This window comes from Pinus tabuliformis, chromosome 7 (assembly GCF_031772625.1).
Source record: "Pinus tabuliformis cultivar Carrire ecotype Pingquan chromosome 7, CPIR1, whole genome shotgun sequence".
Classification (NCBI taxonomy): Eukaryota; Viridiplantae; Streptophyta; class Pinopsida; order Pinales; family Pinaceae; genus Pinus; species Pinus tabuliformis.
This window is the reverse complement of record NC_142293.1, coordinates 1,489,421,149-1,489,447,899: the sequence shown is the minus strand read 5'-3', so window position 1 is coordinate 1,489,447,899 and position 26,751 is coordinate 1,489,421,149. Positions and strand designations below refer to the sequence as shown.

Here is a 26,751-nt window from a genome sequence, read left to right as displayed (position 1 = left end):
TAAGGTCACAGCCAAGCCAAACACCAAATTGGTGTATGAGACCCCCTTGTTTGTGGGACAAGGGACCCACTTCCGCGCAGCGATTTGACTGCTAAGTCTACGAAGACATACATACTCTACCCCCTCTGGTTTTGAACCTGTGACCTCTTAGGAGGAAACACATGCTCTTAACCATTAGTATTATTTAAAATATATTTTAAATAATAAATTAATAATGTGTAAAATCATATTTATAAATTTTTAATTATTATATAAAAATATAAACACTTTAAGATTATTATTGGAGTTGCTTTTAGTGCGATTTTTTTTTATTTTTGGGTTATTGAATCCAGGAAAAATTTAAAGTGAAATATTGATTTGTTTTATTTAAATTTTTTTATTGTATATATATATATAGATTCAACATCCCTAGACAATTCTATAAGGTAAAATTACAGTTCAAACTTACTATTTCAATAAATTCTGGTCAAGCACCTCAACTAAAAACTAAAAAAAATAACACTTACGATTCCTAATGTGTACAACGCCCTACTGTTGCTGCTGAAGTTTTACCAGAGCAAAATATGCCCCGCCTTCCCCTTTGCGCAATAGATCGGAATGACTTCCTTTCTCTACAACCTTCCCATTCTCAAAAACTGCTATACAGTCTGCATTCTGAATTGTGCTCAGCCGATGCGCTACAATGATGCTCGTTCTTCCCACTGTCACTTTGTCTAATACCTGTTGAATCACCTTCTCCGAGTGAGAATCCAATGCACTGGTTGCCTCGTCCAACAAGAAGATGCGGGGATTCTTTATAATTGCCCGTGCTATCGCTATTCGCTGCTTTTGCCCTCCAGACAACTGGGTTCCCCTGTTCCCTGCATCTGTCTCATATCCATCTTTCAGGCCCCTGAAATATATATTCACAATACACATTATTTATTAAAATGGTTTAACAGGAACTTTGGTCATCATTTTTTTTATTGTGGATGTCCAGAATAGATATATAGAAGACATAATAATAGTTTCATTTCGGTTAATCAAATTCCAAATTAATATGATGATAAAATTTCTTTAAATTTACTTACGAAATGAATTCATGAGCTTTGGCGGCCTTAGCAGCCTCTACAATCTCGGCCTCAGTTGCGTTGTCTTTACCATAGGCAATGTTCTCCCGGATGCTCCCAGCGAACAGAGTTGGCTCCTGCCCAACAAGAACTATGTGTTTTCTCAGAGTCCTCAAATTCAAGCTCCTGATATCTCGGCCATCTATGAGTATCTTCCCATTCAGTGGATCGTAGAATCTCTCTATCAGTCCAATGATGGTGGACTTACCACACCCGCTTCTTCCAACTAGAGCAAAGTGACTGCGCGCACTGATTTTAAGGCAGAAATCGCTTAAGATAACAGCCTCGGGACGAGATGGATAAGCAAAATCTACATGTTTGGCCTCTACAGCACCTCGGACTTCATCACAACTATCACCCTCATTGTCTGGGTCAATAAGGCTGTTTCTACCCAGAATTTCAAACACAGATGACACAGCTTGAGATCCCTTGGCCAGGTCCGAGGTCATGGTTCCTGCATCTGCTAGCATTCGACCGGTTCTAAGAAAGATAAAGTAGCTCAACAAAAAAACAGAGAAACTTAAATCTCCACTGTTCATATGTTTTCCCGCATACCAGTACACAAAAGGTATATAGCATAGTGAGATAAACTGACTTGTTCCCAGGCCGATTCCTGCGTACCATGTCTGTTTCTTAATCTCCTCGTGTGGGCTTGCCTGTGTGGAATCAAATAAGTCAATAACCTTCTCCTGAGAGCAAAATGCTGCAATGGTGCTGTGATGCGTAAAACATTCTGAGGCCATTTGCCTTCCTTGAACCTGTGCTTTGGCAGATTTACGCGAGATGGCCTGAAGGAGAACTTTTCTAGTGAGGAAACAAACAACCAGCAGCGGCTGCAGACCGATCAACACAATACCAAGTCGCCACGACAAGGCTAATCCTACAATGAATGCGACAAGAATTCCAGTGACACATTCCACTAATAGTGAAACACGGTCCGAAACCAAGGATTTCACCTGTATATATATACAACTGGTTTAGATGTAAAACGATATGATTCAGAAAAATTCGTTAGAAATGGTAATTACTTGGAGTTGGTTAAATCTAGAGAATCAGTTAACTAAATTGAGTATTTAAGTGTTGACTTAAGTCAAGTGATTGATATTTTTAATTTGTGGTTGTATGTCAAAATATTTTAGGCAAATTATTAGTTAAAAAAATTTAAATACTTTTCACAGGATATTCATTGTAAACATCATGTTTATGTCATCAATAAAAAACAACAACTAGTGTTTAGATAAATTATTTATAATTTATCTCCTCTATCTTTCTAATAAAATTGTTGTAACAACTACCATGGTTGAAAAAATAATTCAAAATCTAATTTAATTGTGAATTCCATCATATCTACAAATACAAAAATAATTCAAAATCTAATTTAATTGTGAATTCCATCATATCTACAAATACAACTTGGGGATATGAAACACAATGATCATTTTATCTTCATTGCAGATTTCGGAATGATAAGGAAAGGGGTGAATACCAATATGATACAGAAAGTACAAACAAGTTGTGGATATGATACAAAATGAGTCATCTTTTATCTCCATTACAGATGCAGGAATCCTATGAAATTAGGTCAAAATAATATTTTTTACCCCCACTCCTTCAGGATATCAAACTACTCTGAAAATCTTCAATCATGTTAAATTTAACTATGGAAAATTGTTATCGCAACCAATATAGTTTAAATCATAATTCAAAATCTAACTTTGTGGATTCAATTGTAACTTTTTTTAGAAGAGGATTCAATCGTATCTACTCTTCTCTAATTTCAAAATATTTTCAAAATCTATATCGGCCTCTAATAAATTCTTACTATCTGCACAGCATACCAATTTATAGAAAAAAGATAACAGTTTATAAGAAGAATGGGAAGACATACAGTATTAACTTCTTTGGCCAGCATTGAGCAAACTGCTGAACTGGAATTTTCGTCCAGATCGAACCAACCCACTTCGAATGTAAGAATTTTCAAAAACATTCTTTGCCGGATCCTTCTTGATAGAAACTCGCCCGTCATTGCAAAGTTATAATGTTGCATCAAATTGGTTATAAAAGCAACAAGTGCAAGCGCTACAAAAGCGATGCAATAAATTCTGATTTCAGATTTCAGCTTGTGTATGTCTGTCACAAACAGCGTGGAAGCCGTTTTCGCTAGAGTGAAAGAATATACTATTTGGATAACACCATACCCAAGAGCGCCTAAACAGCCCATCACAGTTCTTTTCCATTCAGGGGCACTTAATACAAGCAATCTCCCAAACGAAGGAGATGCCGGGTATGTTTTCTCTGCATTCTGAACTTCTAGTTGCAGGTCCGACATAAAACTGTCCGATACAATACTGTCGCAACGACCTGTACTAGCATATGACCTCATCCTACTAAGGCTTTGGCTGAGGTTGCGGCTGAAGTTGCGGCTATTCGTTCTAGCTTGCATTAATGAATTAGACGATGCCGCCTTCTCTTGTGTCTGCCACAATGCTACATATGCTCCATCTGGCTTCTTAAACAACTCATGGTGTCCACCGAACTCGATGATCTCACCATTTTTTAGCACTGCTATTTTATCAGCTCTTTGAATAGTGGAGAGACGGTGAGCCACGATCACCGTTGTGCGCCCAATTGAAGCTTGTTGAAGTGCATCCTGAACGATGTGTTCTGATTGCGCGTCTAGAGCACTCGTTGCCTCGTCTAATAATAGGATGGAAGGGTTTTTCAGCATCGCTCTTGCTATGGCTATAAGTTGCTTTTGCCCTCCTGACATCTGCAGGCCACGGTCTCCTACCTGCGTTTTTGCAACCTTGCTTCAATCTTGCACCCTTATTAAAAAAATACTGTAATGAATCTATTGTGGAAATTTCACTCACTACACTGAACTTTGAAGTGATAGATTTAAGAAATTATAACTTCATGTTTCAAACAGATTGTGAGAAAATAAATTTTTCCTTCGGTAAATTTTTGAGAAATATATAAAATTGATAGAAAACTATTTAGCCATTATTTTTTAATTTATTATGATCACAAGTTTCGAGAATATTTAGGAGCAGTCAATAATGAGATCAAAAAAATTATCTCTCTCCTAACTACCATATCACTTTTGAATTTATAGTGATTACAAGATTCCTGAATATTTTGCAATCTGATACTGAAGAAAAGGTCAAACAATTCACCTTTCTCCTAATCATTAGATTTCTAGATATTTTGTAGAACTATATTCAAGATAAAAATGCCTAGCTACCAACCAATCAGAATAATATTTTTAAAAGCTATTATATCTCATAAACTCAGACAAAGAGGACAAATTATGTAGACTTAATTTGCTTAACAATTACAAAAATTTCAAAAATATTTTGCAATATAAAATTAAGGGACATATCAATTTAAGAGATAAAGACAGGGCCATGTAATTAACCAAGTTCATGTTAATGAAATTCCAAAAAATTTCTGAAATCTGCAATTTAAATAAGAATAGGTTACATTTAAAAAATATTCCACAATTCCTCCCATTCTATACCTAGAAGGCAAGAAACAATGACATTAATAAGCTAGACATGGATTCTACTGGTTTAAGAAGATATGGTATAAAACCTGCGTCTCATAGCCGTTTGGGAGTTGCATGATGAAATCGTAGGCATTGGAAGCTCTTGCAGCCGAAATGATTTCCTCCATCGTTGCATCATCTCTTCCAAATAAAATATTCTCGCGAATAGTGGTAGCAAAGAGAGGAGGCTCTTGACTAACCAACCCAATTTGGCTGCGTAGCCATTTCAGTTGAAGGTTCTTAATATTCTCTCCATCCAGAAGAATCTCTCCTTTAAGCGGATCGTAGAACCTTTCTATTAATGAAATGGATGTCGATTTTCCAGAGCCACTGCAACCCACTAAAGCAACTGTTTGACGTGCAGGAATAGTGAGGCAAAAATTCTGAAATATGGGGCGATCAGGTCTAGATGGATATGCAAACGCAACATTCCGAAATTGTATCTCCCCGGAAACTGTTTCCAATACTTTTCCACTCATGTCCTCCGAATCGATCTCTGGTACTCTGTCAATCATTTCATATATACCAGAAGCCGCAATAGCTGCCTCAGAAAGGTACTTGAGATTTGGAAGCGCACTCCCGAGAGATCTGGTCACAGTAACATCAACGTCAATGGGTTTCAAATATTTTCAAATTAAATGATAAATATTTCAACACATACATCGCTTAATATTTTTAAAATAACAATCAATCCACAGTGAGATGCTATTGTATATCAATCTGGATAAAAGATGATATCAAAGAACTAGATAAAAGATGCTGTTAAAGGATTGTGCAATAATGCTGTTAAAGGATTGTGCAATAGATTAGTCAAAATTCAACACTCTTTCTGATGGTTTATTGTTTAATTTCCCAAAGTAATTTCTATCTTCAAGAATTTGAGATTTAGCAACAATCAAATCCCACTCCAACTAAATAGTCTAAATCTCATAATTTTATAATTTTATATCAGTATTGTAGAGAAAAAGTACAGATTTCCCACAGTGATATCTAATATATATAGAAGTTTCTAATCTCAAAAAAGATCCATCATTATTTCACATAGTACTTAGAAAATCCTAAATCTTTCACTACAAAGAATACCACATAAGTTTAAATCACTATTATTTTGCTTTCAAATATTTTACTTTAAAGTGAATAATTTTTTTTTTTTCCTAAATTTATACAAAACACCATGAAGAAATATAAGACTTACAATCGACCGAAGATGACAGAGAAGCCTGCAGAGAAAATGTTTCCTGGGCTGGCTTTGTGATCCATCACCAACTTGCTTCCATACCATGATATGAATGCCCACAAGCCAAAACACATTGATGCGTTGGCGCCTATGGCAACCCCTTTGGCCAAGCCTGATCTAAGCCCAAGTTTTACAGTTCCGTCAAGCGCAGCTGAAAATTTGTTCGCAGCCTTCTGTTCTCCAACGAAGGAATAAACAGTTCTAATAGCAGAAATTGCCTGCTCTGCAATCATACTCGACATACTGTATTCCGCATGTACTTTCTTCGCCATACTCATCAGAGTTCGACCGTATAGCAGTCCGGGAACGATCACCAAAGTGGCTAGTGGCAACGTCACCAACGCCAACTTCCATGTCAAAAACAAACTGGCCGCATAGCAAGAAAGGAAATAAGCCAAGTTCATGACGAAGTTGGGGACCTGAAACACGTTGGAATATGGCCAATTTAACTATTGAATACAGAGCACGGACTCATTCAAATAAGCTGGATTAACACAGAGCAGACGAGAGGAGTCTTTCCCTCAACGATTCAGTCGGGGAGATCACATGGCAACTAGACACAAGCTTAATTAACACAGAAATTTAACTCTCAGAAAACAGAGTAAAATTTGGGAGCAACAAAATCTAATACATTAAATACATTCGTATGTAAAACAAGTTCTTAGCGCGATTTTACATTCACGAGGTGTCCATGATTTTCTCCTCTTGAATTCTAAGACTTATATGTGTTCAACTAAACTAGACTTCTACACATGCATATTCAAAATATACATTTCAACACATAAATTTATGATAAAATCAAAGTATTAAGGAATGGTATGGGCATCTGTACAAAATAAATGATTTTCTGAACTCGCAGAGTGTACATAATAGTTGCAAAGTGAATGTTTACCTAGGAATGGTTTGATGTGCATAATAGTTGCAAAGTGAATGTTTACCTAGGAATGGTTTGATGTGTACGAGAGCTCAGAACTTCATTTAATCTATTTTTCAACCTACAAACAAAATCCGCTACCTCCAAAACATCTACTTGGCAAGTATGGTTGCTATTAGTTTAGTAAACAGGGTGGTTGAATTAATTCTCCAACACTCCCCCTTAATCACAACTCCCACCATTGATAATTCCCAAATAGTCTCTGAGATAAACAAAATTTTCACGTGCAAATGACTTTATGAAAATGTGAGCACATTGTTGATGTGACCTGCAATGCTGCAACACAATTTCACCATTGTTAATCAACTCTCTCATAAAATGATATTTATCATCAATGTGCTTGGTGCTCATCTGAAAAACGTAGTTCTTTGATAATACAATTGTAGAATTCTTGTCACAGAAAATAGTGGTTGTTTCCTCTTGGTCATTGCATAAATCCCTCAACATTCTTCTCATCTAAACTACTTTACACATTGCTACTGTTGCAGCGACATATTCAGCTTTTTCTATTAACAATGAGACTATTGGCTCCTTCTTGGAGGCCCATGAAATGGCTCCCGAACCTAAATAAAAAACATATCCTCACATTCTCTTTCTATCATCGACATTTCCTTCCCAATGATTGTCAATGTAACCAACCAACATAAAATCATTTCTTATGGTGTACAAAATTCCATACTCCTTTATCCCATTGACATAACTTAAAATATTTTTGGCTACTTGCCAATGTGTCTCCATGCATGTCTCAATAAACCTTGACACCAGGCTTACTGCATAAATTATATCCGGCCTAGTCGTTGTCAAATACATCAAGCTGCCCACGATAATTTTGTATAATGTCGGATTGACATTACTGTTGCAATCTTCTTTGCTCAACTTCAACCATATGATAGTTGGAGTTGGTGCGGGCTTGTTGTTCTACATATTGAACATCTCCAAAATGTCTGCTAGATACTTTTCTTGGGAAATAAAAATACCATTTTATGTTTGCTTCATTTATATGCCCAAAAAATACCTTAACAACCCTAAGTCAGTCATTTCAAACTCACTTTTCATGACTTCTTTGAAATCAACAATGAGGAAATCATCACATCCTATAAAAATCAAATCATATACATATAATACAACAATAAGAAGCTTAACACCACTCTCTTTGATGTAGAGAGTAGGTTCACCATCACATTTGTCGAAGCCATTGTCCAACACGTAAGCATCTATCCTACTATACCATGCACGCAGTGCTTACTTCAACCCATAAAGAGCTTTCCTCAACCTATACACCTTTTCTTCTTAGCCCTCAACCTCGTAACGAGGTGGTTGCGCAACATATACTTCCTCTTTCAGGACTCCATTCAAGAACACCGATTTTATGTCCATTTGATACACTTTCTATTTATGTTGTGCGGCAATTGACACCATTGTATGCATTGTTTCCATCCTCACGACTGGGGCAAATGTTTTTACTTAATCTCTTCTATGATGCTGCTTGTATCCTTTGACAACTAGCCTTGCTTTATGTCTTTCAATATTTCCTTCAACGTTGCTCTTGGTCTTATAGACACACTTCACTCCAATGACTTATTTTCCTTGCGGAAGGTCCACTAACTCCCATGTGTCAATTTTTTCTATTGCTTCTGTTTCTTCATCCATTGTCGCAACCCATTTTTCTTCTTTGACTTCATCTTCCAAATGGATTGGGTCATCTACATGAAAATACAATGCAAATAAGGAATTCAGACCATCACTATTATCAACTTCATTTTGGTCATAAATTTCACTTAAATTTATGAATTTGTGTCTTCCTATGTTTGCGGAAGATGCACTTGATGTTGCACTTGAAGTAGATGACGTTGTGAGTCTTTTCGGTGTGTTTGAAGAAGCACTTGCTTGAATGTGTAACATTGTCTTATTATTTGTTGATGATGTTACTTGCTGACGGCTTTGTGGTGCTTGAATAGGAGTAAGAGGAGTCATTGTTGAGGAATTACTTGTTGCAGTCAATTACTCTTTTTATTCATGTGGTATACATGTTTTCACTTTGATTGTCTTCTCTAAACTTCCATACCATGCTTCCTCTTCTATGAACTGTACATCTCTAATGATTATGACCTTCTCTGTTGATGGATTGTAGAGCTCGTATGCCTTCGATTCATCACTATATCCAATAAATATGCATTTATCCCCCTTGTTTTCTAACTTCTTCACTAACTCATCCAGAAGATGTGCATACGCCACACATCCAAACACTGTCATGTGAGTGACACTGTTATTTCTTCCACTCCATGCCTCTTCAGGAACCACATTCTTCGCACTTTTGGTTGGACACCTATTAATGATATATGATGCACAAGAGACAACTTCAGTCCAATAATCATTTAGCAAATGCTTTTCCTTCAACATACTCTTTTCCATTTCCATAATGGTCATATTTTTTCTTTGCGCAACACCATTTTGCTGAGATGTATACCTTTTTGTAAATTTTTTGTGAATTCCATGCTCCCTGAAAAAGAGTAGGAAATCATTTGAGATGTATTCGGCACCTCTATCAGTACTCAAGACTTTGATGTAGTGTCCACATTTCTTCTCAACATGAGCTTTGTATTGGAAAAAGCGTTCAAACGCTTCACTTTTATGTTTTAGGAAGTAGACCCATGTCTTCCTTGTGTAACCATCTAGGAAGGTCAAGAAATAGTCGCTGCCACCAATTGGTGTTGTCTGCATTGGTCCAGAAAATTATAAATGGACAAGCTCCAAAGGTGCCTTTTCCCTTATTGACTTTCCTACTAGAAATGTCTCTCTATGTTGTTTGACCAAGATGCGTCCTTCACATAGGCTATCTAGTTCTTCTAGGAGTGGCAATCCCTTCACCATGCCTTTTGTAGTAGGATATTCAAACCTCCAAAGTAAAGATGACAAAACCTCAAATGCCATAATCAGTTTACATCTTTGACCTCTGCCTGAAATTTTACTTGTGTGACAGCCGCTACATTTCTTTCATCCTCTTGCAATTCATTGACAATTGTGCTTAGGCACCTACTTCCTTCAAATCTGATTTTATCTTTAGGTGAAACATTCTATTTCTTGTCATCTGAACTTTTGCAATCAATTGTCTTCTTGGAGACTTATCCAAAACTGTGAACTCATCATTTTTGAAAAATGCAGTGTAGCCCTTTTGAATGAGTTTTCCAATGCTTATGAGGTTATGCTTCAAATCAGGGACAGAGTAAACATTATAAGTGTACTTCTTCTCCCCCTTCTTTGCTAAAATATTGACTCTTCCTTTGCCCATGACAAAGACTTTGCTATCAGTGCCTAATGTCACTTCAGATTTCACACATTCATCTAAATTGGAAAGTATTTCAATGTTCTCTATCATGTGGTTACTGCACCCAGAATCTAGAAACCATACATCACTTTGTTTTGCTTGTGCTACATTACAAGCTAGAAACATGTTATCTTGGTTTTGATTTTCCTTTGTGAAATTTACTCTTGGTTTGTTATTTATATCATGTTGCTTCTTTTTACATTCATTTTCATAATGAAGATACTTCTTACAATAATAACATTGAACTTGAGATTTATCATACCTCTGACCTTGTTCTTGATTCTAAATTGGGCCTTGACTTAAATTTGGACTGCTCCCCCTTCCATTTGAGTTTGAAGGGCTACCTCTTCCACCTTTATGTGTGCTTCTTCCTCTTCCTCTAGCATATGATCTTCCTCTGCCTCTACCTTGACCAAATGAAACTTGTGTCTTGAAGACATGCTTCATTGAGGAGTTTGTTACTCTATTCATTCTATGTTCATGAGAAATCAGTGATGCATGAAGCTCACACACTGAAAATTGTGTGAGATCCTTTGTCTCTTTTATGGCCACAACAATGGCATCAAACCTTGCTGGCAGACTTCTCAAAACTTTCTCAACTATTCTCCTTTCCTCAAGTGTCTCACCAGGAGACCTGATTTGAGTAACGAGTCTAATTACATGTGTAAAAAATGAGTCTACGTTCTCAGATTCTTTCATACAAATTGTCTCAAAGTCTCTCCTCAACATTTGTAGCTTTGTTGTCTTCACTTTTGTCATGCCTTGGTAGGCTGAAGGGTATCCCATGCTTCCTTGGACTTCATTTTTGTTGCAATCCTTGAGAAAATACTTTCATGAATTGCTTGAAAACTATAGAATAGGGCTTTTGAATCCTTCTTCCTGTTGTCCCTCAACAAATCCCTTTTTGCTATGTCAAGGAATTGAATCTTGCTGCATTTTCTAGTTCTTTTAGGGCCTAGATCTACCTCAGGCTGAAGAAGGTAGGATCTAGGGCCAACATCAAACCATGCTTAACTTGGTAGCTAGCCCTACCAGGTCAGGAGAGGGCTCTCTCTGGGTCAATTTCAGCAAATTATAATCGATGACGGCTTGAGATGACTGATAGAAATATTGATCTTAGGCTAGGTATATGTGTGAAAAAGTTTGATTGAATAAAATGATGTTTTTGTTGGCTCAGATGGAAAGGTAGATTTTGGGTGCGAGGATTGAGGTTCAGTCTTGCAGAGATCTCAATGGGGCAAGGTAGGCAAATGTTTTTGGCACTTCAAATCGAATGAGATGGAGGGATTAGGCAGGTAAGGAGTTGAAGCGGGCAAGCAAACTCATGGATCCTCTCCAAACAGCTGAAAACATCAAAGACTAAAGCAAATCTCAAGTAGAGCACTGCAATTTCAATGGATTCTACTTACACTCTTATTTGATTTAGCTGAGAAGAAATAAGAGAGATAATGGCATATAATCACATAGATAAATGCACAATTAGAAAGGAAAGCACTGTACCAAGACAAGTTGCCACATGAATCCCAAAGAGTGCTGCAAATCCTGATCTCAATTCCTTAGCCAAAATACTGATATGAGTGTACAATGAAGCTCAAGGCTTTCTCCAAAGTCCAACCATGCTAATGACTGAAAAAACATAAGATATGCAAACAACAACTCATCCTAGCCTCCAGGGGTCGAGATCACAAGTTTAGGAGCTGTTCCAACTAATTCTAAACTGAGAACTACAAATTAGGCAATGGAACAACATGCCTCTAAAAACTAGGGAACTGATTCATTCAGTTGCAAACTAACTTTTCATGGATGAATCTACCTTCATGAGTGAAAATTTGACATAATTACATTAAGATCCATTAGTTTACATTAAATTATATTATAAGTTTGACATTAATAAAGAGAAAAGTCAAACTGTCAAAGAACTAGGCGAAAAACAGAGTATACTTGGTCAAACTAACAAAATTTTCCCTATGTGCCGCGCCTGATTCTCTATGCATAGCGCCCGTTTGGACCCACTTTTGGAGGCCTTCCCGATGTCCAAATGAGCTTCAGGCGTGCTTGTTGGAAGGTTCTGCCAGTCTACTTTCCAACCCAAGTGGAAGTATTCAATTTGGCCTCAATTTGCCCCTCCAAAAGTCCATTCTCTCAACACTACTTCCTGTGTGTCAAAATAAGGGCAGTGAGGTCATTTTTTGAGTGTTTTTGACCTTTTTGAGGGCTCAAAACCTGCCCAAATTTCTTGGCCATAGGTAAACAAGAATAATTTTTCATGCCAAATCCAAAAATGCTGAGTTTTTGTGATTTGGAGGCTCCTAGCAAAAGCGAGCGCCACGTGGCACGGCGCATAGAGCAGAAATTTCTATGTTTTAGCCCAAAATTTTCAAAAATAAAAAAGTGCTCCAAATTTTTTGAAATTTGGGCTGAGACTTCTCCATCAAGCATTGTGTTGGGCCAAGGAATCCTCAGCCAATATCTAAAGTCCTTCATGCTCCTTTTTCCTCCTTGATGCTCTCTTCAATTTTGCCTTCAAGGTCCTGATTCTAGCTTGGCACACCAGGTTCTTTGACAAATAATGATATGCCATGTTTCTCAGCATATTCTTCTCATTGATGGCCTTTTCTAACTTCCTCTCCAAGTGGATATTGGCTCTTTCAAGCCATGACTCCCGATCGGCATTAACCTCCTGCTCAAGTGAAGTAAACTCCACCCTCCTCCTTTGGGCAGCTTGGTGATTCTCCCGAATGTTTGGCAACTTTATGAGGTCTCCTGGGTGCATGTACCTCTGTAGGAGAGTCACTGTGTGTCCCTTCATCATTGTCATATGAAGGATCAGACTCCATCTCTGCTAGCAAGTGAGTTTTCTTGATGAAAAATAGGAAAATTATGGTGTCTCTTGATTTTCTGCCACCAAGGGAAAGTGATATGAGGGACTGTAGAGGGAGGGGAAAATGAGGGATTTTAGGACTGTTAGGATAGAGTTCATTTAGGTAAACAGGGGATTAGGGAGTAATATGGGAGTTTTAGGGATAACAGCTAGGGTTTGGGAATTTGTATTTAGGAATTGGGATAGGGATAGATGATTTTTAGGAATATGGGAGTTTAGGGAATAGGGAAGTAAAAATGAGTGAGGGAGTGAAAAGATAAGGAAATGACAGAATGAACTTGGCAGCAAAACAATAATGCAAACCCTAGTCAGCAGTTTGTTGGGAATAGCAAGAAGGTAGGGTTTGATTTTCTTTACACAATCCACCATAAATTGTATGGAAAACTCCTTTACTAGCAGTGATGAGAGAATTAACTTACTTGCACACTAGAAGAGTTGAGTGATTTTGGAAATTTGAGGGAGTTTTTGAGAGAATCATGCTTGGCAGCTCTATGCACCACGCCTCAAACCCAACACGCTGCGCCAGTGTAAATTTACACTGGAAATTGTAGCCCAATGCATCGCACCAGTTATGTGCCCTGCGTGAGTTGCCCAATGCGTATCGGTTTTTGTAGGAGACTTTTGGAGGCCTTACCGGTATCCCAATTGGGCATGGGATAGCTCGTTGGAAATCTTGTTGAGTCTAATTTATAACCCAACTGAAATTTTTCAATTTGCAGTTCATTTTCCCTGTCAAAAATCAAATCTCCCAAGACTGGTCAAAATGTGCAAAATGAGGCTGCCTAAAGGCAGAGTGCTGTTACAGTCAACTTTTGAAGCCCTTCCTAAACTCCAAATTGAGCTTATGATAGCTCATTGGAAATATCTTTGTGTCTAGTTATCATTTGACTCATTAAGAAAGTCATTTGGCCAACCAAGCTAGGAGAAAACGTGATTTTCCCAAGGTCACTTCAGAGATGCATCAATTCACCCGAGGCAACTATATTTTTGACATTTCTCTAAAACCATGACACCTGTGTAAGAAATTAAGGAGGTTTTTCTTCCATGGCCTATTTTGGACAAAAAAATCTCTTAGTTTTCCCAAATTCATTTTTTCTTGCTCAGAAACATCATTTGAGTAAAACCTACCCCGATGTGTGGAACAGGGGATTTGTTGAAATGAAGCGAAATGAAGGGGATAAGCGGCTTCTAAATTCTTGAGAAAATTTTGAGAAGTAGGGAGAGATGTTAGGAAGTAGGGGAAAGTGGAATTTCAAAGATTGATTGAGGGGAAGGGGTCCAAAAAGGAAAAACACAGGTCTAGCGAAAATTGCCAAGTTGTAGCAAGAAACTAGGGTTTGTGCGAAAATGAGGAATTTGGGGGATCTCAGTGATGGGAAGTGTTTAATAAAGTACATTAAGGATAGGGGAAGGTGTATGAACATCAGGATACAAGTTTTGCTGATGATTTGACTATCCAAGAGAAATTGCCTTCAATACCCTAGGAGAGGGAAATGAACCTTACCTAGGCGCAACTAAAGCATGAACAAGGTATAAAATGAACCAGTGGAACTTGACATGATGATGAAAACCCTCTGAATGATGGTACACTTAGCTGAATGGTGACATGGACTGACATTTGGACAACTTTGACAGGAGTGAAAACAAACCCTAGACCTAATACCTAATGACCAAATTTTGCTTAAAGACTCACTGAAATGACAAAATTTGACCTTGACACCTTAAAATCACTTTGTAAGAGCATGTTTGATCACTGGAGGAAGGCTGCAAAGACTGACACTAACATTGGATCTAATGGGAATGGTAGCTCCTTTGAGGTGCCAAGAACTACAGATCTTTGGAAAGCAGACAATGCCTTCATCCATTGGGCAATGGAGTCAAAAACTCAAGCTAAAATGCATGATCAAAAAATGATGACTTGACGACACAAATTGATTCTCACTCAACTAAAAATTGACTCGATACTTAAACACGACCGACAAACTGGAAAATATGCTCAATATGAAGCTTATTCACTAAAACCTACTCTAATCGTTCCATTCATCACCTGATCAAGTGAAATGAAACAACTAATGCAACCAAGTAAGTATTCCGGCTGCTGTTTGAATTCTCCGCAAGTGCTCGCTTATGGACAACAAGAGAGAACTACTGAAAGGCAACTCCCATGACAACTTAGAAATAGATCTGTTGAATACTATAGATTCTCTATCCGCCTCCAAAAACACTGCATAAGGATCTCGAAATTCATGCACATTGGGACTTAGCTCATCCAATGGATTACTTCTCTTTTCCTCATACCATGAATGCAAACTTTCATCTAAGCTTTGTGATGAGACTCCTGCTAAAAATGACAAAGAAACCAGCTGCCGAATCAAGTTTATATCAGCACACATTTCAAGCTCACATGTAGTCAATGGGGAAGGACTTTGACTGCAGAAATCATCCAACACATCAGCTATTGGATCATGAAAAACTTGAAAAGATTGCTACAACCCATTTTCTATTGGTTCCGATGAGATTACATGATTCCCTACAAGCTGCTCATCCTTTACTGAAAATGTATTATGCAAATTTTCCTTCAAAAACTGAAATGATTCAAAATAGAAGGGTACGGAATCATCTTGCATCATCTGATCATATGTTCCAGCTTCCAATTCTTTATTTGCAACTTGCCAATCAAAGGCATTCGGGGGCTGCAAGTCTGGATATGAAAAGTCTTGAAGAAGGTTTTCATTGCCCTCAAGATGATCCAAATCAAAACTTGTTGACAGTTGATTTCTGATTGCGTGAAAGTTGTCTCTGATGAACTGAACAAAACAAAAAGGCAAAGATCATTCACTTACTTCAAAATTTGTTGCACTTTCCTCCTCACTTCCATGACTGATATGCATCGGCTGAACATTGTATTCGAGCTGCTAAAAGTGAACTTCTTCCTCCCACAATCTAGCTGCTAATTTGTTTGCAAGATTAGCTTCTGTTTGGAGAACATAATCATCATCATACTCATCAAACTGAGGCAAATTGTTAGTATAAAAGACATCATCAAGCATACATGTCATATCAACAGATCTCTTTTCTCCAAGATGATCTACAAAACAATCATTATCAGATCTATGACAACTAGGATAAGAAAGAAGATGTTTTGGTTCAGCAACTTGTTCCTCTTCAATGAACGAGCCATGGGCTTGAACATTATACTCATTCCTTGCGGTGATCCTTTGCATCATGTCTTCCACTGCACTTGCCAAATTGTCAAGCTTTACCTCTAGAGATGTCGATTCCTCCGGATCTATGTTTTTCATCTCTTTTTCCTTCAACTTTGCCCTTTGGATCAGCAAATGAGCCTCTACATCTACTGCACTGTTTTGCATCTCTTCAAGTTTTGCAAGATTCCTTTCTCTCAGCTGAAACTCCATTTCCAAATCAAAGGCACCCAGGTAGTGCAAAAGAGCGGATCTAGGAGGAAGTCTTATATTAACCAGCATCGAATAATAAACTTGGTTAAATCTGGTAGAAAATTGTTGTACTGTCTCCCCTGGCTATCTTTTCAGCTGGTTATACTCTTCTATAATCAAGAAAGGGTTTTGTCTTACCACCCACCTGTCGAGGAGAACTTTGATGAACTGTTGGAAATCTGAGATGCTCGCATCAGGCAGGGTTTTGAACCAACTCTTCACTTTGCCTTGCAAAGAAAGAACAAAAATCCTAATACTGACATCTTCTTCATCAACTTCAAAAAGATCAAGAAAGGACTCAAAATTCATTACATGTCTCTCAGCAGTGATGTTGTCGCGTTCACCATCAAATCTTGGTAGATATAGGTCATGATTTTTAGGGAAAGCATGGGATAGCGGAGGTAAAATCAGAGGCTTGTATCGATATGGAATTTTATAAGGTATAGGGGTATGTACAGAAGCTGTAGAATCAGTCTTGGTCTCTTGAGGCTTATCAATTTGAAGATGGTCATCACAAGATTTAGAAAAAGGGTCTTGATCAAGCTCAAAAGCATGCAATCTTTGGTATTCACAATCTTCAAAGAGAAGGAATCAAATGCAAGCTGAGGATCTTTTCTCAAATACAATATACTTTGCAAAGCCTTCTTGACATTCTCAGGAAAAGAGAAGAAATAATTTACAACAAGGAACAAAATGTCTTGGATGAAATTCCAACTTGAATACCTGATCTTGCCATATTTTCCTTTCATGTTTCTATTGGTCAGGTTGATCCTCCAGTGGAGTCCTTGGATCCGATCTCGAAACTGATTTAGAGTCACCAAGTGAATGATTTCAGCCTTGCCAGTGTCTAATCGTTGTCCACCATCAACAATTAGATTTGAACGTGATACATGTTACTGGGGCAATTTGCAAGTTAGATGTTCAGCTTATAAGACTAGACCAGAGATTGACTGAAGCAGCTTTTATCTACTTATGCACTCACAAAGCAATGTGCAGTTCGAAGGCTTCCTAGCATAACTTCAGGCTCTGTCTGTAGTTTATAAAGCAAAGAAAACTAACAAACAAATAAACTTTTCGTACCCAGTATGGTCACCACTATGTTAGCGCCTAGATCTACCTTAGGCTAAAGAAGGTAGGATCCAGGGCCAACATCAAACCACGCTTAACCTGGTAGCTAGCCCTACCAGGTCGGGAGAGGGCTCTCTCCGGGTCAATCTCAGCAAATTACAATCAATGAGGGCTTGAGATGACTGATAGAAATACAGATCTTAGGCTAGGTATATGTGTGAAAAAGTTTGATTGAATAAAATGATGTTTTTGTTGGCTCAGATGGAAAGGTAGATTTTGGGTGCGAGGATTGAGGCTCAGTCTTGCAGAGATCTCAATGGGGCAAGGTAGGCAAATGTTTTTGGCACTTCAAATCGAATGAGATGGAGGGATTAGATAGGTAAGGAGTTGAAGAGGGCAAGAAAACTCATGGATCCTCTCCAAACAGCTGAAAACATCAAAGACTAAATCAAACCTCAAGTAGAGCACTGCAATTTCAATGGATTCTACTTACACTCTTGTTTGATTTAGCTGAGAAGAAATAAGAGAGATAATGGCATACAATCACATAAATAAATGCACAATTACAAAGGAAAGCACTGTACCAAGACAAGTTGTCATATGAATCCCAAAGAGTGTTGCAAATCCTGATCTCAATTCCTTAGCCAAAATGCTGATATGAGTGTACAATGAAGCTCAAGGCTTTCTCCAAAGTCCAACCATGCTAATGACTGAAAAAACATAAGATATAGGCAAACAACAACTCATACTAGCCTCGAGGGGTCGAGCTCACAAGTTTAGGAGTTGTTCCAACTAATTCTAAACTGAGAACTACAAATTAGGCAGTGGAACAACATGCCTCTAAAAACTAGGGAACTGATTCATTCAGTTGCAAACTAACATTTCATGGATGAATATACCTCTATGAGTGAAAATTTGACATAATTACATCAAGATCCATCAGTTTACATTAAATTACATCATAAGTTTGACTTTAAGAAAGAGAAAAGTCAAACTGTCAAAGAACTAGGTGAAAAATAGAGTATACTTGATCAAACTGGCAAAATTTTCCCTATGCACCGCGCCTGATTCTCTATGCATAGTGCTTGTTTGGACCAACTTTTGGAGGCCTTCCCGATGTCAAAATGAGCTCTAGGTGTGCATGTTGGAAAGGTTTGCCTATCTACTTTCCAACCCAAGTGGAATTTTTCAATTTGGCCTTCATTTTCCCCTCCAAAAGTCCATTCTCCCAACACTACTTCCTGTGTGTCAAATTAGGGGCAGTGAGGTCATTTTTTGAGTGTTTTTGACCTTTTTAAGGGCTCAAAAACTGCCCAAATTTCTTCGCCATAGGTAAGCAAGCATACATTTTCATGCCAAATCCAAAAATGCTGAGTTTTTGTGATTTGGAGGCTCCTAGCAAAAGCGAGAGCCACGTGGTGCGGCGCATAGAGCAGAAATTTCTGTGTTTTAGACCAAAAATTTCAAAAATACAAAAAGTGCTCCAAATTGTTTGAAATTTGGGCTGAGTCTTCTCCATCAAGCATTGTGTTGGGCCAAGGAATCCTCAGCCAATATCTGAAGTCCTTCATGCTCCTTTTGCCTCCTTGATGCTCTCTTCAATTTTGCCTTCAGGGTCTTGATTCTAGCTTGGCACACCAGGTTCCTTGACAAATAATCATATGCCATGTTTCTCAGCGTATTCTTCTCATTGATGGCCCCTTATAACTTCCTCTCCAAGTGGATATTGGCTCTTTCAAGCCATGACTCCTGATCGGCATTAACCTCCTGCTCAAGTGAAGTAAACTCCACCCTCCTCCTTTGGGCAGCTTGGCGATTCTCCTAAATGTTTGGCAACTTTATGAGGTCTCCTGGGTGCATGTAGCTCTGTAGGAGAGTCACTGTGTGTCCCTTCATCATGATCATATGAAGGATCAGACTCCATCTCTGCTAGCAAGTGAGTTTTCTTGATGAAAAATAGGAAAATTATGTTGTTTCTTGATTTTCTTCCACCAAGGGAAAAGTGATATGAGGGACTATAGAGGGAGGGGAAAGTGAGGGATTTTAGGACTGTTAGGATAGGGTTGATTTAGGGAAATAGGGGATTAGGGAGTAATATGGGAGTTTTAGGGATAACAGCTAGGGTTTGGGAATTTGTATTTAGGAATTGGGAAATGGGAATTGGGATAGGGATAGATGATTTTTAGGAATATGGGAGTTTAGGGAATAGGGAAGTAAAAATGAGTGAGGGAGTGAAAAGATAAGGAAATGACAGAATGATCTTGGTAGCAAAACAATAATGCAAACCCTAGTCAGCAGTTTGTTGGGAATAGCAAGAAGGTAGGGTTTGATTTTCTTTACACAATCCACCATAAATTGTATAGAAAAGTCCTTTACTAGCAGTGATGAGAGCATTAACTTACTTGCACACTAGGAGAGTTGAGTGATTTTGGCAATTTGAGGGAGGCTTTTAGAGAGTCAGGCTTGGAAGCTCTATGCGCCGTACCTGAAACCCAATGTTCCACGCCTTCTCTGTGTGTTGCACCAGTGTAAATTTGGACTGGAAATTGGAGCCCAATGCGCTGCGCCAGTTATGTGCGCCGCGCGAGTTGCCCAATGCGTAGCACTTTTTGCAGGAGACTTTTGGAAGCCTTCCCAGTATCCAAATTGGGTGTGGGATAGCCCGTTGGAAAGCTGATTGAGTCTATTTTCCAACTCAACTGTAATTTTTTAATTTGGAGTTCATTTGCCTTGTCAAAAATAAAATCTCCCAAGACTAGTCAAAATGTGTAAAATGAAGCTGCCTAAAGGCAGAGTGTTGTTCCAGTCAACTTTTGAAGGCCTTCCTCAACTCCAAATTGAGCTCATGATAGTGCATTGGAAATATATTTGTGTCTAGTTATCATTTGACTCATCAAGCAAGTCATTTGGTCAACCAAGCCAGGAGAAAGCTTGATTTTCCCAAGGTCACTTCAGAGGTGCATCAATTCTCCCGAGGCAACTGTATTTTTGACATTTCTATAAAACCATGACACCTGTGTAAAAAGTGAAGGTGGTTTTTCTTCCTTGGCCTATTTTGGACAAAAATCTCTCTCAGTTTTCCAAAATTCATCTTTTCTTGCTCAGAAACATCATTTGAATAAAACCTACCCCGATGTGTGGAACAGGGGATTTGTTGAAATGAAGCGAAATGAAGGGGATAAGGGGTTTCTAAATTCTTGATAAAATTTTGAGAAGTAGGGAGAGATGTTAGGAAGCAGGGAAAAGTGGAATTGCAAAGATTGAGTGAGGGGAAGGGGTCCAAAAGGGCAAAACATAGGTCTAGCTTAGAAAATTGCCAAGTTGTAGCAAGAAACTAGGGTTTGTGCGAAAATGAGGAATTTGGGGTATCTCAGTGATGGAAAGTGTTTAATAAGGTACATTAAGGATAGGGGAAGGTGTATGAACATCAAGATACATGTTTTGCTGATGATTTGACCATCCAAGAGAACTTGCCTTCAAAACCCTAGGAGAGGAAAATGAACCTTACCTAGGCGCAACCGAAGCATGAACAAGGTATAAATGACCCAGTGGAACTTGACATGATGATGACAACCCTCTGAATGATGGTACACTCAGCTGAATGATGACATGGACTGACATTAGGACAACTTTGACAGGAGTGAAAACAAACCCTAGACCTAATAGCTAGTGACCAAATTTTGCTTGAAGACTCACTGAAATGACAAAATTTGGCCTTGACACCTTAAAATCACTTTGTAAGAGCATGTTTGATCACTAGAGGAAGGCTGCAAAGACTGAAACTAACAGGTTCTTGGAACCCATTCTCCACCAAATCCAAAATATCCTCAGAAGAAATGAAAGCTGGTTCTTGGAACCCATTCTCCACCAAATCCAAAATATCCTCAAAATAAATCAAAGCCTTCATTGTTATAACCAAATAGCCATAATTTTGGCCATTAAACTACGGTATCTGAGGATTACTCAAGCTTGTGCTTTATGCTGCCATTTCTTGAGTGTAAATAAAAGTTTCTCACTAATGATGATTACGCTCCAAAAATTTTCTTTCAAAACAACCTTTTAATTTCTAGTAAAAACACTTGTTTTTACACTAACAAATTTTTTGACCCTCTCCAATACCACATGAAAGAATTAAAGGGGCAGAGGAGAGGAGTCTTTCCCTCAAAAAATTGTTTTCAAAACAACCATTTAATTTCCAGTAAAAACACTTGTTCTTCCACTAACAAAGTTTTTGACCCGCTCCAATACCACATGAAAGAATTAGAGGGGCAAAGGAGACGAGTCTTTCCCTCAATGATTCAGTTGCAGAGATCAAAGAGGAGCTTAAATAACACGGGAATTTAACTCACAGAAAGAGTAAAATTTAGGAGCAACTAAAATAAAACTTTGGATTATAATTCTACTACATGAAATATATTCATATGGAGACAAACAAGTTCTTACTCATATTTTATATTCACCAACTAAAACCTCTAACTATAGTAAAACAAGTTATTACTCATATTTTATACTCACTAACTAATTTGTTTTCACCCACCCACCAAAATTTGCTCACTATTTTCCCTTACATCTACTCAAGTATATGCAAAACATATATTTCAACACATAAATTTATGACAAAGTCAAAGTATTAAGACATGGTAGGGGGCTTATACAAAATAAATGATTTTCTAAACTTGTAGATGATACTGAGTATAAGTAATAGTTACTGAGTGAATATTTACCATATGTTTTTACTAACCCTTCATTTAATACACATTCCTTCTTAATTACTTAATATGTGTTCTCATAACTTCATTTAGTATGTCCTTCAACCTACAAACGAAATCTGCACCAACAAACGATCTATTTAGCAAGCGATGTACTTAGCAAGCATGGTTGCTGTAACTTTAGTAAACGGGATGGCTTAAAATTATTGAAAGCTCACCAAAACTAACAAAAATTGGGATTTGGAATTTAGAATCGGGAGAGAATTATGCCACATTTTCATTTATGTGATATTTGTTTTCCCTAAGGTAAATTTAAAATAACAACAACAATAAAAATGACAATGTAACTAAAAATTGTATCCCAAAATTAAGGAAAAACTCCGAAATTTTACGCAACACTATTATTACGTATACTAAAATAAGAGGGCACAGTTTTTTTTTCGTCATGAATTTGGCTCATTACCAAATTTGACATTCAATTTGTAAGATGACCCATTATAAGGTTATATGGCTTATGCCTTTCAAGGGACTGTGAGGAACGTGAAGAAATATGGTATTTGGCTTCTGTTTTCTATTTCTACACGTCTATTGGCGGATGCTAACGACATTGCATTTTGATTACTTGGAATTATGGGTTCGATATTGGTGGGTTCTCAGAATCAGACCTTTTCACTGATGGTGTCCTGTATGACGAAGGTGTCGTTGTAAACACTGTTGACCACCTCAGCGACGTCTGTGCCTCTGGCATGGAAAAAGCCAACGTCCTGTCTAAGAACAGACCTCAAATATTCTCTGCGCAAGAAACATGCCTTTCTTTCTCCAACCCTTGTCCAGCAGAATGCCTCTGTAGCACAAAAGGAAAATTGTTTAACTGATTGCCCTGCTTACATATATTTTGAAACTCATCACTCATTTATATAAACAACATTGAGGCTACAAATATTGGAAATATGTAAATATAAAGCACGCTACAAACACTGGAAATATGTAAATATTAAACATTATGTAATAAGCTAATTATTAGTTTACTGTGATCTCATCTTGTTCATGAAATACAAATAATGAAATATTCAAAAAACAAAATGAAAATACAACAACCCAATCATTAAATCAATGCATATTATTTAACCTTTACTTCAAAATCATACCTAAAAACGCTGCAAGCCATACTGCCACAGCCAAATACAGAAATTTCAGCAATATCTGCATCATGGTCAAAGCACTATCCATCAATTTTCATTGAGAATGATACAAATAATAAATAAAAGCAACAATAGATCGAAGTTTTAACCTTATTTATTTTAGCAACGGATTGAGGATTCTGCAGAGGAGGATCACTTCCAAGAATATTTAGTAGCGAACTCGTGATAACAAAATTGCCAATAGGTATCAGAGTTCCTTCCCCAATGGAACCCAAGGTGCCTAACACCATCATGAAAACATCTACAGGATCTGAATGTTTAAAAATAATCCATATTGATATGCTTTTTCCTTTCGAACCTCCATTCGTGTTTGTATCAACGCTGCTAGCCATCTGGCCAAGCGCGAGCTATAAGCTTCTTGGGAGAATGACTAACAATACGAATTTGCTAGATATATCTGTACGAAATTCGTTCACCGCAAGCTCAGCTTCTGGGCAGATTGACTGATAAAACTAATTCGTCAGATATGTCTCTACCAAATTCGTTCAATTCCTCTCCATTATATATCGAGAGGATTATGATCTCAATGCGTGAAAGCCCAATTGTACAATCGGGTTATCGGGTTGCCAGGTCGCATTTGACTTTGCAGTGGGCCACCGGATTAGAATACGGTCAAGGAGACTGGCAGTTATCGTTCCTGCGAGAACGAGTAGTACTTTGGCTCCATTACAAAATTACTTTAATGAATTCATGATGACAACAAATGTGACTTTAAGAGCAACATCCAATAGCAAGAGCACAACAAATGTGACTGCATTGAACGAGTCTAACATTCCTTGATTTGTAGAATCAAGAACTGAGTAGATAAACGTCAGTTTCATCGAATAAACAATTAGACGATACGACAGCCTTTCATTTTAGAGGGAGCGGTTTCCAAATTCCTGGTCTCTACAGTCCAAAATCCTGAGTCGAGATGACACAGTCAAAATATGTGTGACAAATATTAAAGACCTGCCTAAATTCGAGTCGAATATAAAATTAAATAAGGATAAACATTTTTTGTAATTTTCCATCTGCTTAAAATATATATATATATATATTTTGTTATACGAACCATTCAATCAATAATATGATAATATGACGGTATATTTATTGAAAGAGTAGATGAAATTTGACAAAAACTTGTCAGTCCAACGTACTTGTATAAATAGTAAATTATAAAAATAGAAGGTGATAAGAGAACACAAAATTTGATGGAAAAATTTAGGGATATACTTCGTATAGGTTAGATTTATCCCTTTCTCGTCGTTTTATTTATTTATTTTTAATTCTGCAGAGGAAAAAACTGAAAGTATATTTTAATGGTGGGATGAAAAGTTTATATATATATGTTTTATATTAAAACTAATAAAAAAAATTAAATACAAATAGAGATGGGCAAAATTACATTAATAAATATAAGTTGATATAAGAAAATAGACATATATTAAATATATTAAATATATATATAACTACATTAATAAATGTGTTTAATATAATGAACATATTTCAACTATATCAAAAATTCTTAAGTGTATGGTACAGATTTAATAATTCTTAAGTGTCTGGTACAGATTTATAGATATAAATATAAGGTTTAATATTAAAGTTATAATATTGAGTTTTATATATTAAGGTTTATAATATTGAATTTAATATTAGAAATTCTAATACTGGGTATATAATATACGTTTCATAATATTAGAGTTTTTGCAGGGTTTTTAATATAAGCTTTCAAATATTAGGCTTTATATCATTAAGCTTAAAATATTGAGTTTTAATATTATGATTTATAATGTTTACGTCTCATTCATATTATAAATTTTAATATTAAAATCTAATATTTTAAACTTAATATTATAAACCCAAATATTTTAAATCCAATGTTATAAAACCAAATATTATAAACTTTAATATTAAACCCAATATTATAAACCTTAATAGTATGAACCCAAACACTATAAACTTAACATTATAAACATTATATCTTAAACACCCTATATGATGAACCCTAATTTTAAACTCAATATTATAAACCCAAATATAAACCCTAATAGTATGAACCCAAACACTATAAACTTAACATTATAAACATTATACCTTAAACACCCTATATGATAAACCCTAATTTTAAACTCAATATTATAAACACAAATATTAAACTATAATATTACAAACCCGAATATTATAAACCTCAATGTTAAATATGGTGAATGTGGTTCACTATTGTTAATTATGGTAAACATAGGGTTGACTACATTTCATCATAGTCAACTACTTAAACATTAACGGTAGAGGGTGACATTGTTTGACTAATGTGATTAAGAATATTTGATTATTCATATTAATTAATAACAAATAATTGATTATGTTTAACCGAAGTTGAGTGTTTACTTTAGAATATAATCAAACGTAGTCAATAACATTGGTAAATGTGGTTGACAAATTTTGTAATGTCCCAATGCAATGTTAGATAAATTGCAATGTAATGTATTATTGCAACAAGGTTTGATCATGGTCAATAATTTAAGCAATGACTCTAAAGGTTGATTTTTTTTTACTTTGTTAACTAATGTGGTTGACTATGTTTCACTATTAATATTAATAATAATAATAAGCAATTATGTTTGACTCAAGTTGAAGAGTGTTGATGGTCAAACATACTCAATAATAATAGTCTAACATATTCAACTACATTAGTAAATGTGGTTAACTAATTTTGTAATGTTGCAATGCAACATTGGATAACTTGCAATGTATTTTAACATTGCGATAATGTTTGCAACAATGCGACATTAGATAGATTTATGTACCACTCCAAAGTCACAACATGTTTGATTATGAATATTAATGACTAATATTAATAGGATATTATGCTTGCCTAAAGTTGATGATTATGGTTAACTATTTAAACATTGACAATAAAGTTTGAGTTTCTTTGACTTTGCTTGAATAATGTCGTTGACTATGTTTTACTCTTAATATTCATTAGTAATAATGATAGGCGATTATGTTTGACCGAAGTTGAAGAGTGTTGATTGTCAAACATAGTCATGCATGCTTAAACACATTAGTAAATGTGGTTGACTAATTTTGTAATGTCACATTGTGACATTGGATACATTTCAGTATCACATTGTCAAAATATTAATATTAATATTAATATTATTATTACTTAACTTTATTAAAATTAATATTGATATTATTAAACATTATAAAATATTGATAGTGAATGACCATGGTTTACTATGGTTGACCATAGTTGACCATGGTTGATTATGGTTTTCCATGTTCACCATTTTTAA

The 26,751-nt window shown here is 36.6% G+C and overlaps 1 protein-coding gene across 1 annotated transcript; it reads right to left on the bottom strand.

Moving 5' to 3' along the window:
- Positions 1-449: 449 nt before the first annotated feature.
- Positions 450-23,914, bottom strand: LOC149253469 (putative multidrug resistance protein). Its single transcript, XM_089454493.1, has 8 exons — positions 23,557-23,914; positions 23,414-23,468; positions 22,931-23,109; positions 5,852-6,312; positions 4,704-5,244; positions 2,998-3,900; positions 1,071-2,065; positions 450-892 (listed from the first exon to the last, which is right to left on the bottom strand). Exons 1-8 carry the CDS (start codon positions 23,797-23,799, stop codon positions 529-531), a joined length of 3,741 nt encoding a protein of 1,246 aa, XP_089310619.1. The 5' UTR covers positions 23,800-23,914; the 3' UTR covers positions 450-528.
- Positions 23,915-26,751: the final 2,837 nt, after the last annotated feature.